Raw genomic sequence first — 18,611 nt, forward strand, 5'->3', positions numbered from 1 at the left:
ACGGCGAGAACAATCAAACAATGGAACAGGTCGTCTTCAGATGTTGCGGGAGCTACGTCACTGGAAGCTTTCAAGAAAAGACTGGACTGCCCTCTGTCAGAAATGGTGTAGGGTCTCCTGCTTGGGTGGAGGGTTGGACTAGATGACCTACAAGATTTTTTTAATTTTAATTTTAATTTTAATTCCATTCTCCGAAGACTCAGGGCGGCTTACAAGCTTAGCAGTAGCCTTCATTCTATGTATATGCCTGCTTATTAGGGCTTTCATACACCCCCCAAGCGGCATTATTACAAAGTCAGCTTAATTGCCCCCAACAATCTGGGTCCTGGTGGGATGCGAACCTGCACTAATTGCAGGCAGCTGGTGTTTCCCTTCCAACTCTGTTATTCTGATTCTATTCTAATCTAATCTACGTTTGATTACATCGGCCAGAATTCTCAACAAACACAAGGCTGGAAAAGAGTATATAACAATAACAATAATAGTTGTTGGCAGGGACTTTTGAGGTCTTCTAGTCAGGAAACCCTATACCATTTCAGACCAGTCTCTTCTTAAAAACCTCCAGTGTTGGAGCATTCACAACTTCTGGAGGCAGGTTGTTCCAGTGATTAATTGTTTTATGTCAGTGCTGTAAACACTGACATGTTTTTGCATTGACAATATAAGAGGCAGCCTTTTGATTTAACTGTTTGGCTTTGAATCACTAAAGCCCGGGAGGGATTCAATCCAGACGTTTTAAGAAGATAAAAAATAGCGTGCTTCAAGGGAAGTGAAACTTCGTGTGTTGGACTAATTGTTGAATGTGATTCACTACGTGTAATTAAGGGAGGGAGATTCTGTAGGATATGAGGTGTCAAGGGGAGGAGAATTCAGATTCTGCCATCCATCCATGAGTGCCGATGCTCTGTTCTGCTCATTATAGACTTTTTTAGAATAAATAATTATGCAGTGCTCTTTGATGTGTCTTTTTAATCGGAACCATGACGTCCTAACTGTCAGGAAATATCTCCTTAGTTCTAGGTTGTAGAGAATAGAATAGAATAGAATAGAATAGAATAGAATAGAATAGAATAGAATAGAATAGAATAGAATAGAATAGAATAGAATAGAATAGAATAGAACAGGTCAGACAGTATTAATGGGCATTTTCAGATGCATTGATTCATAAATCTGCTCTGTTCTATATCTGTATATTCCTGTAACTTTGGAAAAAAATCCAAGCATTTGTGTATTTTCTAACTGTACTTTCTTTCAAAATAGAAGAAGGGGGAGAGAGAGAGAGAGAGAGAGAGAGTAAGAGAGAGAGAAAGGATGTATTCTGACTTTTCGTTTGATTGAATCAAGAATGACATGACATAAAGCAAAATGGCTGGCAGACAACTCTGATAAATAAATAAATAAATAAATAAATAAATAAATAAATAAATAAATAAATAAATAAATAATTAAGCAAGCTCTCAAATCAAAGCTCTAAGGAAAGGCTATTTGAAAGAGAGATATACTACACAGAGAAGAAAAGAAAAGAAAAATCACAAAGATTTGTTTAAATCTTGCTTAAATCAGGGGTAAGGAACGATGGCCCTTTTATGACTTGTGGACTTCAACCCCCAGAATTCCAGAGTCATGCTGGCTCAGGAACTCTGGGAGCTGAAGTTCACAAGTCATAAAGGTGCCATCGTTCCCCGCCCCTATTTTAAACCTCCTACTCACCTGTAATGGCATTGACAGTGATTGGTCCAAATCGCCTATGCCCAGAGATGCCGTACAGATTGAACTTGTACCTATGGGAAGGTACCAGATAATAGATCACAATGGTGTTGGTTTCCTTGTCCACGGGGGTCATTTGTGGTTTGTTCTCTGCATCTTTGTATTGGATCTGGAAGGAGTCAAAGGTCTCAGCGGGGACGTTCCAAGAAAGGCGGACTGAGTTGCTGGTGACATCAGACACAGAAAGCGCCCCAAAACTGGGATTTGGAGATGGCCCTGGAGATCCACTCTCCCATCTATCCTGACTTGGAGATAGTGGAGCTGTAAAAAAAAAAAAAGGAAGAGTGAAAAAAAATGAGGGCTAGGGAAAAGATGATTACAGAGCAAAATCCATACTGTGGACCTTCTAGAATTTCTCAACCTTGGTAACTTTAAAATATGTGGACTTCACCTCTCAGAGGGAGCCGAAATCCAATCACATCTTTAAGTTGCCAAGGTTGAAAAATACTTGTCCAGCCAACACCTTTATTCGCCCTGATTGAAAATAAGGTTCACAAATCATCTACCACATGTGTTGCATCTGGCTTGATTTTGGCTTCACTTAAGGGTGATCTTGTGGATTGGAAAGAAGGAATGAACCATCAACAGATAGGGAAAGAGAAAGGGAGGTTTCAAACTGACAAGGATTCTTTCCCCAAGAAAGCTATTGTGGTGTTTGCCCTCAGTTCTGACTGCTACATGAAGCTTCAGAGAGAGCGATGATAGAGTTCAGAATCAAAATAGAGCTGGAAGGGACCTTGGAGGTCTTCTAGTCCAGCCCCCTGCTCAAGCAGGAGACCCTATACCATTTCAGACAAGTGACTGCCCAGTCTCTTCTTAAAAATCTCCAGTGATGAAGCACAACGTCATTTAAGGCAGGGCTCTTCAAACTTGGCCCTTTTATGACGTGTGGACTTCAACTCCCAGAATTCCAGGCACGCTGGCTGAGGAATTCTGGGTGTTGAAGTCCACAAGTCATAAAAGGGCCAAGTTTGAAGACCCCTGATTTAAGGCACTGTCCCATCTACTGCAAGGGTGACACCCCACCCGCACTTCCCAACCTCGGTAGCGGTCAGAATCCATTTATATTTCATTTCTAGCTATCTCTTCTGTGCAAAACTCAAATCTCACCCTTTCCTGGATTCTGCCATTCCCAAACAGAAGAGGGAACAAGCATGGGATTTCACTACTTTCACTTCCTTCCTTAATTGTAACCTTTTGTGTATTCCGCCCGCCTGCTATCCATCACAATATAACCAATTACCAGGAATTCCCCTTATCTTGCGGACAGCTAGGAAAGGGGGTGGTAAGTGAGGAAGGAATGCGCCCAGAATCTGGGTTCTTTCTCCGGATGAAATGTGAGGGGGTGGGAATGATCCTGTTTGTCCCACGAGGGGCTTACCACCTGGAGCTTGGCTGATCCGGAACTGACCGAATGTACTGAGGGGTGGAGTTTGCTTGGGGACACTTTAAAAATATCGATCTGTGAGGGGAATTCTTCAGATCCTGTCTATTTATACCTGCCATCTCCTATTTCTTAGGAAAAGTTCCTACTTGGAAAACCTTGTCTCCAAGAGTCCTTCTTTCCTAAGATGTGGGCTGAAGTGGGTTCTGACAGTAGCTCTATGAGGCGTGAAATTCAGCTCCCAGAATTCCTCAGCCAATTAAAATCCTCACGTAGCCAAGGTTGGGAAACACCGCTTGACGAAAAGACCCACACTTTTCCCTTAGCCTAGGGAGGACGGTCAGGGGTGAGTGGATTGTGCGGACCTGTTAAGGCCTCGGCAGAAATGGGGCCCAGGCGTTTGCCACCGGAGATGCCAAAGAGGTCAAACTGGTAGTTGTGAGATGGGGTCAGGTTGGAGACCACTGTTTCACGGGAAGCCCCATCCACAGGCAAGCTCTTCAGAGCTCCGTCTTCATACTGAATGAGGAAGGAGTCAAAGCTCCCCGTTGGGACACTCCAGGAAAGGTGAAGGGAATTGCTGGTGATTTCAGAGATGGAGAGTTTCCCCAAGCTAGGCTGATTCTTCCCATCTTCATCCTCCTCCTCTTCTTCTTCTCCTTCCTTCTCCTCCTCTGGTTCAGCTAAAAAAAAATGGGGGAGGAAGAGAAGAGATACGATCACTGTTAAAAATGTCCTCTCTGATTTTTCTACAAAGAGCCAATGGAAAGAAGGCATAGAAAGGGCTCCCTCAAATGAATGGCTGAGAGGTGTCCAAAAGGACGAAGTGTTCCCAGCAGCAACTCCTGTCTGACCGAGAAAATATATTTTTAAATGGAAGAGTAGTTAGGGAACAACGACAACAACAACAAAGTTGGAAGGGACCTTGGAGGTCATCTAGTCCAACCCCCTGCTCGGGCAGGAAACCCTATACCATTTCAGATAAATGGCTGTCCAGTCTCTTCTTAAAAACTTCCAGTGTTGGAGCATTCACCGCTTCTGGAGGCAGGTTGTTTCACTGATTAATTGTTCTGTCAGGAAATTTCTCCTTAGTTCTAGGTTGCTTCTCTCCTTGACTAGTTTCCATCCGTTGCTTCTTGTCCTGCTTTCAGGTGCTTTGGAGAATAGCTTGGCTCCCTCTTCTTTGTGGCAGCCCCCGGGATATTGGAACACTGCTACCATGTCCCCCCTCGTCCTTCTCTTCATTAAACTAGACATACCTAATTCCAGCAACTGTTCCTCATATATTTTAGGCTCCAGACCACTAATCATCTTTGTTGCACTTCTCTGCAGTCTTTCTAGAGTCTCAACATCTTTTTTACATCATGGTGACCAAAACTGGATGCAGCATTCCAAGTGTGGCCTTACCAAAGCATTGTAAAGTGGTATTAGTACTTCACGTGATCTTGATTCTATCCCTCTGTTAATGCAGCCTAGCACTGTGTTGGTTTTTTGGGCAGCTGCAGCACACGGCTGGGCTCATATTTAAGTGATTTTTTAAGTAGGACTCCGAGATCCCTCTCATAGTTACTATTCAGCAAGGTAACACCTATACCCATGGTGGCAAACCTATGGCACACGTGCCACAGCTGGCACGCAAAGCCCTCTCTGTGGGCACGCGCACCGTCACCACCCCAGTCCTAGGCCTTCAGCTGGGTTTTATGAAACCTTTTCGCTTTGGGCCTCTGCCGCCGTGTGCAAAAAACAAAAAAACAAAAGAGGTTCAATCAATCAATTTCAACTCACGGGGAAAAAAAACGATCTCGCAAAGTTGGAATTGATTGATTGAACCTTTTAGTCCCACCCAGTCTGCCGTTACCACCGCAGCCACGCCCACCCAATGCACCACGCCCACCCAGCACCCGACGATACATAAGTGGGTTTTGGGTTGCAGTTTGGGCACTCGGTCTCTAAAAGGTTCGCCATCACTGACCTATACTATACCTGTGTATTTGGACTCCTGCAAGAATCAGGAAATTGGAAAGGGCTTCAAGTAAAGCAGAGATCTGGGGAAGGAGACGTTAATCTCCAACTGGAAAATTTCCAGCGGGGGAGACCCCACCCAATCTGAGTCAAATTGCTGAACAGATTATTCCCCTTCACAGGTACCTCCCTCCCAACCCCCCCTCCCATTCCACAACATCTGGAAATCCACAGAATTATTTATTTATTTTATTTATTTATTTTAATTCCATTTATATCCCGCCCTTCTCCGAAGACTCAGGGCGGCTTACAAGCTTAGCAGTAGCCTTCATTCTATGTATATGCCTGCTTATTAGGGCTTTCACACACACCCCAAGCGGCATTATTACAAAGTCAGCTTAATTGCCCCCAACAATCTGGGTCCTCATTTTACCTACCTCGGAAGGATGGAAGGCTGAGTCAACCTTGAGCCTGGTGGGATGCGAACCTGCACTAATTGCAGGCAGCTGGTGTTTGTTTCAACTGATTATGTGCCATCAAATTGATATCGACTGTTACTGACCACATAAAGGGAGTCCCCAACTTACAACGTTTGCTTAGTGACCATTCAAAGTTACGACAACATTGGAAAAAGTGACTTATGGCCGTTTTTCCACACTTATGGCCATTGCAGCGTCCCCGTCGTCACGTGATCAACATTTGGACACTTGGCCACTGACTCATATTTATGACGGTTGCAGGGTCCCAGGATTACGTGATCCGTTTTTGTGACCTTCTGACAAGCAAAGTCAATGGGGAAGCCAGATTCACTTCACAACTCTGTCGCTCGCTTAACAACTGCAGTGATTAACTTAACAACTGCGGCAAGGAAGGTCATAAAATGGGGCAAAATTCACTCAACAAATGTTTCACTTAGCAAGATAAATTTTTGGCTCAATTGTGGCCCCATACATTGAGGACTACCAGTAGACAGACTGTTTTTCAGGTCAATAAAAAAAAAAGTATGGAAATTCACCATGATGGTCAACCAAGATGTTGCAAAGGAGGAGGAGGAGAAGCAGGAGAAGCAGGAAGAGGAGGAAGAAGAGGAGGAGGAGGAGGAGTGGTGGAGGAGGAGGAGAAGGAGAAGCAGGAGGAGGAAGAGGAGGAGAAAGAGGAGGAGGAGAGGAGGAAGAAGAGGAGAAGGAGAAGGAGAAGGAGAAGGAGAACTAACCTGTGGTGGCTTCAGAAGAAATAGGACCAATACGTTTTTGACCAGAAATTCCATAAAGGTTGAACTTGTACTTGTAGGATGGAGCCAGGTTCAAAACGGCGACTTGATGCGAATCACCCCCCACGGGCAGGGTTTGGGTTCTGCCCTCCTCATCTTTATAATGGAGCAGGAAGGAATCAAATCTCCCCACGGAGATGGTCCAAGAGAGAAGAACAGAGTTGTGGGTCACCTCAGAGATGGAAAGTTCTCCTAAAGAGGGCTTTGGTGTCGCTTCCTTCTTTGTGGTGGATGCTGGGACCAGAAAGGGAAAACAGGGATGAAAATAGTGTCTGACGAGTAATATGAATCAATGCCAACTGGGCGACCTTGGGCCAGTCCCTCTCTCTCAGCCCTGGGAAGAAGGACAAAACGCTTCTGAAATCTTGCCAAGAAGACTTCAGAGATTTCTCAGTGCAGCCACCAGAAGTCAGTGCTGACTCAAAGGCACAAATTACAGCATAGATAGATAGATAGATAGATAGATAGATAGATAGATAGATAGATAGATAGATAGATAGATAGATAGATAGATAAATAGATAGATAGATAGATAGATAGATAGATAGATAGATAGATAGATAGATAGATAGATAGATAGATAGATATAGATATATAGATATAGATATAATATATAGATATATAGATATATGCATCTTTGGTTATTCGGGTTTTTCCCCGCGTAGAACTAAAGGTGTAGGGGCGACGTTTCGACGGAATCCCATCCGTCATCATCAGGCTGGTGGCTTCTGCTTCCTTCTTCTGGGAGAAGCATGTGGCTGTTTGTTCCTCTTTTTTAAACTGCCAGAGGGGGTGTGTTCTGTGGCTGGAGGTGTGCTCTGATTGGGTGGGGGAGTAAGTGTGTTCTGATTGGCTATATATAGATAGATATATATAGATATAAAGATAGATATAGATAAATAGATATAGATAGATAGATAGATAGATATAGAGATATATAGATATAGATAGATAGATAAGAGAGATATAGATATTAGATAGATAGATAGATAGATAGATAGATAGATAGATAGATAGATAGATATAGATAGATAGATAAGAGATATAGATATTAGATAGATAGATAGATAGATAGATAGATAGATAGATAGATAGATATAGATAGATAGATAGATATAGATAGATATAGATATTAGATAGATAGACAGATAGATAGATATAGATATAGATAGATAGATAGATATAGAGATAGATAGATAAGAGATATAGATATTAGATAGACAGATAGATAGATAGATAGATAGATAGATAGATAGATAGATATAGATAGATAGATAAGAGATATAGATATTAGATAGATAGATAGATAGATAGATAGATAGATAGATAGATAGATAGATAGATATAGATAGATATATAGATATAGATAGATATAGATATTAGATAGATAGACAGATAGATAGATATAGATATAGATAGATAGATAGATATAGAGATAGATAGATAAGAGATATAGATATTAGATAGACAGATAGATAGATAGATAGATAGATAGATATAGATATAGATAGATAGATAGATATAGATAGATATAGATAGATATAGATAGATATAGATAGATAAGAGATAGATATAGATATTAGATAGATAGATAGATAGATAGATATAGAGATATAGATAGATAGATAGATAGATAGATAGATAGATAGATAGATAGAGAGATAGATAGAGAGATATAGAGATATAGATAGATATATATAGATAGATAAGAGATAGATATAGATATTAGATAGATAGATATAGATAGATAGATATAGAGATATATAGATATAGATAGATAGATAAGATATAGATATTAGATAGATAGATAGATAGATATAGATATAGATAGATAAGAGATAGATATAGATATTAGATAGATAGATAGATATAGATAGATAGATAGATAGATAGATATAGATATAGAGATAGATAGATAAGATAGATATAGATAGATAGATATAGAGATAGATAAATAGATAGATAGATAAGAGATAGAGATAGATAGATAGATAGATATAGATAGATAGATAGAGAAGAGATAGATATAGATAGATAGATATATACTGCATATTCATTGTACATGTACATTTATCCCTTCTGTTGTCTCTCCTTCTCCTTCTTCTCCCTTTCCCCTTCGCCCTTCTCTTTCCTTCCCTGCCCTTCTGTTCCCTTCCCACTGTAGGTTGCCCCAATCTGAACAACTTTGGCTAGCATACACAAGCGATACAAAGGATGAATATCTTCCTATGTTACAACAAAGCACAGAGAAAGCAATCGCTAACAGTAGAAAGCAGGTGTGCTTCAGAAACATTCTGGAATCCAAAGGCCCGCTGAAAGAAAATACTTAAAAACCCAGCCCCGAAAACAGCAACCTGAAAAAGGCACCCGGCTCTGACCTGTGATTGCGTCAACAGAAACGGGGCCCATGCGCTTGCGACCAGAAAGTCCATAAAGGTTGAACTTGTATTTGCGGGATGGAACCAGGTTGGGGATGGTCATCTCACGCAAGTCTCCTTCCACCGGAACTGCTTGGGGCTGGCCCTCGGCATCCTTGTATTGAATTGCAAAAGAGTCAAAGCGCCCCTCAAGGACGGTCCAGGAGAGATGGACAGAATTGCTGGTGATCTCTGAAGCAGAGACCTCTCCTAGGGTGGGAGGAATCACAGGGTCCTGTCGATCTGGGGCTAAGGAGAGCAAGGAAGAAGGGCCGGTCAATTTTTGGATGAGTTCAAGTTGCCAAGTTTGGAAAAAAATAAATTGTAGTACAGGTAGTCCTCGTCTTATGACCATAATTGAGCCCAAAATTTCTGTTGCCAAGGGAGACAGTTGTTAAATGAGTTTTGCCCCATTTTATGACCTTCCTTGCCACGTTTCTTAAGGGAATCCCTGCAGCTGTGGAGTTAGCAACACATTCGTAAAACGAACCCGGCTTCCCCCTTTGACTTTGATTGTCAGAAGGTCGCAAAAGGGGATCACACGTCCCCGGGACGCTGCAGCCATCATAAATACGAGTCAATTGCCAAGCGACTGAATTTTAATCACGTGACCCTAGGGTTGCTAGAACAGTCGTAAGTGTGAAAAGCGGTCATAAGCCACTTTTTTCAGTGCCGTTGTAAATTTGACCAGTCACTGCTTTCTGGGGCAGCCAGAAAGGAATCACAATACAATACAGGTAGTCCTCAACTTGCAACCACAACTGAGTCAAAAATTTCTGTCGCCAGGCGAGACAGTTCTTAAGTCAATTTTGCCCCATGTTATGTGACCTTTCTTCCACAGTTGTTGGGGTTGTCACCTAAGTGAATCTGGCTTCCCCATTGACTTTGCTCGTCAGAAGGTCACAAAAGGGGATCAGACGACCCCTGGACATTGCAACCGTCATAAATACATGCCAGTTGCCAGGCATCCGAATTTTGATCACGTGTGACCAGGGGGATGCTGCAATGGCTGTGTGAAAAACAACCTTCAGTCCGTTTTTTTCAGCGCCGTTTTAACTTTAAACAGTCATTAAACAAATTGGCCGCATGTTGAGGACTACCTGCATATTAGAAGCAGAAACAGTGGTGGTGCCAGTAACCGCCTGATCATAGCTACACTTGGTATCCCCAGCTTTCTGGGCCAGCCATGATTTACACATTTATAATGGAATCGCGATACAGTATCACATCAAACTTAAACACTCCCCCCCCACTTCCTGCCTCCCAAAATGGAGGATGTTTTTTTTTAGAAAGTGCCTTCAAAGTTAGGAAAAGAACCTCCTCTTGCCAACCTGTCATGGCATCAACCGAAACGGGGCCAAAACGCTTGCGACCAGAGACTCCGTAGAGATTAAACTTATATCTTCGGCCAGGAACCAGGTCGGAGAGGATGACTTGGTAAGAGTTCCCTTCCACGGGGATAACTTGGGGCTTGCCATCCACGTCCTTGTACTGGATCATAAAAGAATCAAAATCTCCAGCGTGGACAGTCCAGGAGAGAAGCGCAGAATTGTGGGTAAGGCTGGAGACAGAAAGCTCTCCCAAGCTGGGCTGAACCGGTGGGGTTGTGGCTAACGGGGCTGAAAAAGAGAGACGAAACAAAGGAGTGAGAACACAATCAGCCAGGGGAACGGCTTTGCCTTCAGAAGTTGTGGGTGCTCCATCACTGGAGGTTTTTAAGAAGAGACTGGACAGCCACTTGTCTGAAATGGTATACGTCTCCTGTTTGCGGATGCCGCAATGGTCATAAGTGTGAAAAATGGAAATAAGTCACTTTTTAAAATACTGTTGTAACTTTGAAGTCACTAAATGAACTGCTGTAAGTCGAGGACTGTCTTTAGTGCCTCTAGAGAACATTAAAAAAAATCTAAAGGATTTTTAATTTAAATTTTCCCTGTAGAAAATTAAAGTTATAATTCAATATCTGAAAAAGTGTTTGAAAAAGCTACATTGACTCCTGAAGCTGATGCGTGGTGGCGCCAGTGGACAGGGGCCCAGAGCGTTTGTGCCCAGAGACCCCGTAGAGGTTGAAGCCAGCTTGGTCACAGTGACTTCATGGGAGTTTCCCTCCACAGGCAATGCTTGGAGTTGGCCATCTGCATCATTGTACTGGATCAAGAAGGAATCAAAGGTCCCAGTGGGGACAGTCCAATGGAAGTCGGAGAGAATCACTTGTGACCTGAAGGACTGAGAGGTTTCTTAAGCTGGTTTGGACAGGGACTGCCTCCTTTGAGTCTTTGATGAGAAAGAAAGAAAGAAAGAAAGAAAGAAAGAAAGAGAGAGAGAGAGAGAGAGAGAGAGAGAGAGAGAAGGGGAGGGAGGGAGGGAGAAAGAGAGAGAGAGAGAAGGGGAGGGAGGGAGAGAGAGAGAAGGGGAGGGAGGGAGGGAGGGAGGAAGAGAGAGAGAGAGAGAGAAGGGGAGGGAGGGAGGGAGGGAGGGAGGGAGAGAGAGAGAGAGAGAGAGAGAGAGAGAGAGAGAAGGGGAGGGAGGGAGGGAGGGAGGGAGGGAGGGAGGGAGGAAGAGAAAACTTCCTGACAGTTAGAACAATTAACCAGTGGAACAACCTGCCTCCAGAAGCTGTGAATGCTCCAAGACTGGAAGTTTTTAAGAAGAGAATGGACAGCCATTTGTCTGAAATAGTATAGGGTTTCCTGCCTGAGCAGGGGGTTGGACTGGATGACCTCCAAGGTCCCTTCCAATTTTACTATTATGATTTGATGAAGGAAGGAAGGAAGGAAGGAAGGAAGGAAGGGTTAGAAATCCACTGATGTTACAGATGCAATCCAGCTGTCAACACTGTGACAAACTGAAGTGAAGCCGTTTTTCATTTTGTCTTCATTGCCACATTTTAGTTTAGAGATTTTAGATGAAGGAGGGGGAGGGGGAAGCTGTAGTTTCTCAGTTAGCCAAAACAATTCATCTGTGTGAGAAACAAGGTCAGTGCTGATAAGGGTTTTGGGGGGGAGGCTGGAGAACTGGGAGGACAGCCTGCAGTTTTGTAACAATTGGTGAATGTGATTTATGCCAGCATAATAGGGTGGCAAATGCAATTGTAACTTTGTAACCAGAGGGAGGGAATTTTTAGTGTTGGGTTCACCTTTGCATCTGCCGATATCTTGTTTCCTAAATAAAGTGTTCTTTAAGGAAGAAATTCTTGCCTTGAAGTTCTTTTAAATGGTTTCATCTATCGGAACCATGACACCAGCAGTTTGAACATTCAGCAAATATGATATTTGATAAGAAAATCTGGAATGCTAATGTGATGTTACAATATGTTAAAATCTTCCAGGCAGAACGTCTTCTGAAACTGACCTGTGGTGGCATCAGTGGAGAGGGGGCTGGTGCGTTTGCGCCCAGAGATTCCATAAAGATTGAACTTGTATCTGCGAGAAGGAGCCAGGTTGGTCACCGTGACTTCACGGGAGTTTCCCTCCACAGGCAATGCTTGGGGTTGGCCATCTGCATCCTTATACTGGATCAGGAAGGAGTCAAAGCTCCCGCTGACGATGGACCAATAAAGATGGACAGAATCGCTTGTGACGTCAAGGACTGAGAACTCGCCCAGGCTGGGTTGGACAGGATTTGTCTCCACCGAATCTGTAAGGTGGGCTAAAACAAGAAAATGAATGAAAAGGCTTAGTTGGAATTTCCCTGATCTTGGAGATGCCACTTAGATGGAACAATAAAAAAAATTGTTAAGGAAATCAAGAACATGAATATGGAGGAATCATATCTGAAGGGCCTCCAGTCATACTAAATTTTTAATTTGTTTTTAACTTTTGTATTTTTGCTTTTAATCACCCTGTAAACCGCCCTGAGTCCTTCGGGAAAGGGCGGTATATAAATGTAATAAAATAAAATAAATGAAAATAAATAAATCCTGAAGCTGACCTGTGGTGGCATTGGTAGAGAGAGGCCTGGAGCGTTTGCGCCCAGAGACCCCATAGAGGTTGAACTTGTATCTGCGAGAAGGAGCCAGGTTGGCCACTGTGACTTCACGAGAGTCTCCCTCCACAGGTAATGCTTGAGGTTGGCCATCTGCATCTTTGTACTGGACTAGGAAGGAGTCAAATCTCCCAGTGGCGATGGTCCAAAGAAGACGGACAGAATCACTTGTGACATCAAGGACAGAAAAGTCCCCTAGGCTGGGTTGGATAGAAATTTCCTCCTCTGAATGGGTAAGTTGGGCTAAAAGAGGGGAGGGAAAGATTTAGTTATAATAATTGCTCTTGAAGGTGTCACTCAAGAACTGGAACAATCGGTAAAAAGATTTCTTTTTAAGGAAGTTAAGAATGTTAATATGGAAGAATAACATCTGAAGAACCCCCCAGTCACACCATATCCTGAAGCTGACCTGTGGTGGCATCTGTGGAGAGAGGGCCGGAGCGTTTGCGCCCAGAGACTCCATAGAGGTTGAACTTGTATCTGTGTGAAGGAACCAGCTCAGTCACGGTGACTTCACGAGAGTCTCCCTCCACAGGTAACGCTTGAGGTTGGCCATCTGCATCCTTGTACTGGATCAGGAAGGAGTCAAAGGTCCCAGTGGAGACGGTCCAATGGAGACGGACAGAATCGCTCATGACATCAAGGACAGAAAACTCTCCTAGGCTGGGTTGGGCAGGAATTGGCTCCTCTGAGTATGAAAGGCTGGCTAAAATAAGGAAATAAAAGAAAAAACTAACATAATTTCCCTGGTATTTGAGATAACACCCAAGTACTGGAGCCATCTGCAAAAAGGTTGCTGGTTAAAAAAATATCAAGAATGTTAATATATAAGAACCCACAGCCATGCCATATCCTGAAGCTGACCTGTGGTGGCATCGGTGGAGAGGGGCCCGGAGCGTTTGTGCCCGGAGACCCCATAGAGGTTGAACTTGTATCTGCGTGAAGGAACCAAGTCAGTCACTGTGACTTCACTGAAGCCTCCTTCCACAGGCAATGCTTGAGGTTGGCCATCTGCATCCTTATATTGGATGAGGAAGGAGTCAAAGGTCCCAGTGGGGACCGTCCAATGGAGACGGACAAAATCACTCGTGACATCAAGAACTGTGAAATCTCCTAGGCTGGGTTGGACAGGAATTGGCTCCTCTGAGTCTGCAAGGCGAGCTAAAATAAGGAAATAAAAGAAAAAAATTAACATATAATTTTGCTGGTCTTTGAGATAACACCCAAGGGCTGGAACCATCAGCAAAAAGGTTGCTAGTTAAGAAAATCAAGAATGATAATATGTAAGAATAACATTTGAAGAACCCCCTAGCCATGCCATGTACTGAAACTGACCTGTGGTGGCATCAATAGAGAGAGGCCCAGAGCGTTTGCGCCCAGATACCCCGTAGAGGTTGAACTTGTATCTGCGTGAAGGAACCAGGTTGGTCACGGTGACTTCACGAGATTCTCCCTCCACAGGTAATGCTTGAGGTTGGCCATCTGCATCCTTGTACTGGATCAGGAAGGAGTCAAAGTTCCCCGTGGGAACAGTCCAATGGAGACGAACAGAATCGCTTGTGACGTCAAGGACGGAGAGCTCCCCAAGACTAGGTTGGACAGGAATTGCATCTTCTGCCTCTGAAGATGGGTCTAAATCAGATGAAGGGAGCAGCCACAAAAAGATAGGTCATTTAGTACAACAACTCTTCCACAATGCTAAGAAAAATTAAGTAAGGCAGCAATGTGTTTCAACAAGCAGGAGGCTTCATGCAAAGGGCTGCAAGAAGATGCTTCAATATTGATAGGGAGAAATGAAGAATCCTTATGAAATTATATCAGATGGATAATTTGTAAGGAAGGAAATCCTCATCTGTGTGTCATCAGAGGAGGAAGAAAACCCATAAAGAGAGAAGTTAAAAACCTTATGCTTCCTCAAATACTGGAAAAACAGTAAACGTGAATGATGTGACTACTTCAGCAGCAGCAGTAGAAGGAATGACTCAAGGAACATGAAAATGGAGCATGTTTTTTTTAAAAAACTAAACATGGAGTTGAGCGCCAAAGAATTGAGGCCTTTGAACTATGGTGCTGGAGAAGACTCCTGCGAGTCCCTTGGACTGCAAGGCAATCAAACCGGTCAGTCCTAGAGGAGATCAACCCTGACTGCTCTTTAGAAGGCCAGATCTTGAAGCTAAAACTCAAATACTTTGGCCACCTAATGAGAAGGAAGGACTCACTGGAGAAGAGCCTAATGCTGGGAAAGTTTGAGGGCAAGAGAAGAAGGGGATGACAGAGAATGAGGTGGCTGGATGGAGTCACTGAAGCAGTAGGCGTGAGCTTAAATGGACTCCAGAAGATGGTAGAGGACAGGAAGGCCTGGAGAATGTTGTCCATGGGGTCGCGATGGGTCAGACACGACTTCACAATTAACAACAACAAACATGGAGTACAGAAACGGAAAGCTTCCAATGGATTTCTTACTGTCTCTGACCTGTAAAGGCATCAGCAGAGAGGACGCTGGTCTTTTTGCGTCCAGAGACCCCGTAGAGGAGGAACTTATATCGGTGGGAAGGAGCCAGGTTGGCCACGGTGACCTCACGGGAGCCTCCCTCCACAGGCAACGCTTGGGGTTGACCATCTGCATCCTTGTACTGGACCAGGAAGGAGTCGAAGGTCCCAGTTGGGACAGTCCAATGGAGACGGACAGAATTGCTAGTGACGTCCAGGACAGATAACTCCCCCAAGGTTGGTTGGATGGGAATTGCCTCTTCTGAGTCTGTGGTTTGAGCTAAAACAGGAATATGGAAAGGAAGGTTTGGTTAGAATGGCTTGCTGGAAATACAATCCAGCAACAGGAACATTCAGCAACAAGGCTGGGTAGGAAAGGAACCAAGAAGGTTTACATGATGGCACAAGAGCTGAAAAGCAACAGTCAAGATGGCTTGCGAAGCTGACCTGTGGTGGCATCGGTGGAGAGGGGGGCAGAGCGTTTGCGTCCAGAGACTCCATAGAGCAGTGGTGGTGAACCTATGGCACGGGTGCCAGAGGTGGCACTCAGAGCCCTCCCTGTGGGCACCCGCACCATGCCTCGAAGGTGGCAACTGTACCTCTTCAACCAGCTGCTCCCCACAGGTGTCCCTCCCCACGAGCGACATTGAGGTGACACACCCACCTTGGCCACACCCACCCAATCTTCCACCACAGCCACACCCACCCAGTAGGCCACGCCCACCTGGCACCCAGCGATAAATAAGTGGGTTTTGGGTTGCAGTTTGGGCACTTGGTCTCTAAAAGGTTCACCACCACTGCCATAGAGGCTGAACTGGTATCTACATAAAGGAGCCAGGTTGGTCACTGTGACTTCATGGGAGTTTCCCTCCACAGGCAACGGTTGGGGTTGGCCATCTGCATCCTTGTACTGGACCAGGAAGGAGTGAAAGCTCCCAGTGGGGACCATCAAACGGAGTTGGACAGAATCACTCATGACCTCAAAGACTGAGAAGTCTCCTAGGCTGGATTGGACAGGAATTGGCTCCCCTGAGTCTCTAATGTGGACTAAAGCAGAAGAAATTAAAAAAAGAGGCTTAGTTATAAGAGCTTTGATGTTGGATATGCAATCCGGAAGGTGCAACATTAAATAAAAATTGCTGCTTGTTAAGGAAACCAAGAAAGTTCATATGAGGTTACAGCATTTGAAATGTTCCAATTGCACTAAATGCTGAAACTGACCTGTGGTGGTGTCAGTGGACAGTGGGGTGGAACGTTTGCGCCCGGACACTCCGTAGAGGTTGAACTTGTATCTGCGAGAAGGAGCCAGGCTGGTCACAGTGACTTCACGAGAGTCTCCCTCCACAGGCAACGCTTGGGGTTGACCATCTGCATCTTTGTACTGGACCAGGAAGGAGTCAAATCTCCCAATGGAGACGGTCCAATAGAGACGGACAGAATCACTTGTGACATCAAGCACGGAGAACTCCCCCAGGCTGGGTTGAACAGGAATCGCCTTCTCACCATCTGGAATAGGAGCTAGTATATAGAAACAAATGGGAAACTGTTACTATAATCTTTCTCCTGTCTACACAACTGATGTGTTTAGTGTTGATAGTTTTAATATGGCTTTTATGTTGTTTTACGTTTTGACTGGGAGGCACTCAGGGTTCTTATAAGATTGGTAGCTATATAAAGTATTGAATAAATAAATAAATTCAGGTGCTGGTACTTTGCTTGGTAATTCCTTCCTTCCTTCCTTCCTTCCTTCCTTCCTTCCTTCCTTCCTTCCTTCCTTCCTTCCTTCCTTCCTTCCTTCCTTCCTCTTTCTTTCTTTTCTTTCTTGTCATGTTTAGAGATGATATGGAGATAGTAAGTTTACAGTCCCTTAGGTTAAAGTTGCATTTATTGTTGTTGGCATCTGTTGCCATTTCTGCAATCTATCAACTCATTAACAAATGTGGATTATTTATGCCTGTGAGCTGGCTATGGCCCTATAAGTGAAAACTACATAAAATCCCCAGCAATAAATTGCTGCGATCAAGGCGCTACCAGCCAACTTTTGAAAATGAATAACTAAGATAGTGTTTCTGTTAATGGAGTTGGGGAAATCCTGCTGACCCGCAAGGTGCACTGGAACTGAGAAATGTATTAAAAGGACAACTGTACTTAAACTTTGATTCAACATAGGGGCAGTTGAACTAGGGAGAACCCACGTTTGAACAGAACATAACCAGCCATCTCTGGGTAATGTTAGCATCCATAAACTCTTTGACCACAAAAGGTAAGGATCTCAAGAGACGACAAAAAAGGTTTTCCACATTTATTTATTTATTTATTTTATTGCATTTATATACCGCCCTTTCCCTGAGGACTCAGGGCGGTTTACAGGGAGTTAAAAATCAACCATACAAAAGTTAAAAAACCAATTAAAAAAGATTAAACCAACCCTGTACAATTAAAAAACCCCAATTAAAATAAATTTCTCCTCAGCCTGGGCCCGAGAGCTCGAAGAGCCAGGTCTTCAGGCCCCGGCGGAATGATCGGAGGTCGGGGGCAGTCCTCAGCTCCACTGGCAGCTGGTTCCAGAGGGCAGGCGCCCCCACTGAGAAGGCCCTATCCCTGGGTGTCACCCGCCGGCAATCTCTTACCGGTGGGACCCTGAGCAGACCCTCCCTGTGGGAGCGCACTGGGCGAAGGGCATTTGATGCCGGCAGCAGGTGTTCCCTCAAATCGACTCGGAAGCAATCGTTCGAGATCCAGATTAGCCACTACACTGTGGAATCCATTTTCCCATTTAAAAAAAATTAAGGAAATTTATCCCTTAATTTACCTATAATGATGGCTCAATTGAACAAAGGATTGTCCAGGGAGTCAATGGCACCAAACCTACTCCTTTGGGGCAGAAAGAAAACGTATAAGTATGTTAAATACAGGAGTTCCTCAGGGGTCGGTTCTCTCGCCCCTCCTGTTCAACATCTATATGAAGCCGCTGGGCAAGATCATTCGTGGTTTTGGGGTGGGGTATCATCAGTACGCTGATGATACCCAACTCTTTTTCTCCACCCCAAACCAACCCAGCGATGCCCTCGCCGTGATGTCCCGTTGCCTGGAAGCGGTCCGGGTCTGGATGGGGAGAAACAGGCTTCGTCTCAATCCTGCCAAGACTGAGTGGCTGTGCATACCGGCATCTCGGGTCAACCAGACTATTCCATCTCTAACGATGGGGGGTGAGGTGTTACTCCCCGTTGATAGGGCTCGCAACTTGGGCGTCCTCCTGGATTCGCAGCTCACTTTTGAAGACCATATAGGAGCTGTGACCAGGGGGGCTTTTGCCCAGGTTCGCCTGGTGCGCCAG

At 44.2% G+C, this 18,611-nt stretch overlaps 2 protein-coding genes across 2 annotated transcripts in view; both read right to left on the bottom strand.

Moving 5' to 3' along the window:
• Positions 1-18,611, bottom strand: part of LOC310634740 (uncharacterized protein) — a gene marked incomplete at both ends in the record, with an annotated part of 362,395 nt that overhangs the window by 245,212 nt on the left and 98,572 nt on the right. The window lies entirely within an intron of this gene.
• TNXB (tenascin XB) overlaps positions 1-18,611 on the bottom strand; it is a gene marked incomplete at its 5' end in the record, with an annotated part of 155,668 nt that overhangs the window by 45,285 nt on the left and 91,772 nt on the right. The window contains 12 exons of the mRNA XM_083351049.1: positions 1,711-2,028; positions 3,517-3,834; positions 6,327-6,617; positions 8,762-9,049; positions 10,132-10,419; positions 12,152-12,448; positions 12,731-13,027; positions 13,194-13,490; positions 13,649-13,945; positions 14,120-14,416; positions 15,258-15,554; positions 16,496-16,792. Coding sequence (XP_083207175.1) covers positions 1,711-2,028; positions 3,517-3,834; positions 6,327-6,617; positions 8,762-9,049; positions 10,132-10,419; positions 12,152-12,448; positions 12,731-13,027; positions 13,194-13,490; positions 13,649-13,945; positions 14,120-14,416; positions 15,258-15,554; positions 16,496-16,792 — 3,582 coding nt within the window. The remainder of the gene's footprint in view (positions 1-1,710; positions 2,029-3,516; positions 3,835-6,326; positions 6,618-8,761; positions 9,050-10,131; positions 10,420-12,151; positions 12,449-12,730; positions 13,028-13,193; positions 13,491-13,648; positions 13,946-14,119; positions 14,417-15,257; positions 15,555-16,495; positions 16,793-18,611) is intronic.

This window comes from Vipera ursinii (genome assembly GCF_947247035.1).
Source record: "Vipera ursinii genome assembly, chromosome: 2".
Taxonomy (NCBI): domain Eukaryota; kingdom Metazoa; phylum Chordata; class Lepidosauria; order Squamata; family Viperidae; genus Vipera; species Vipera ursinii.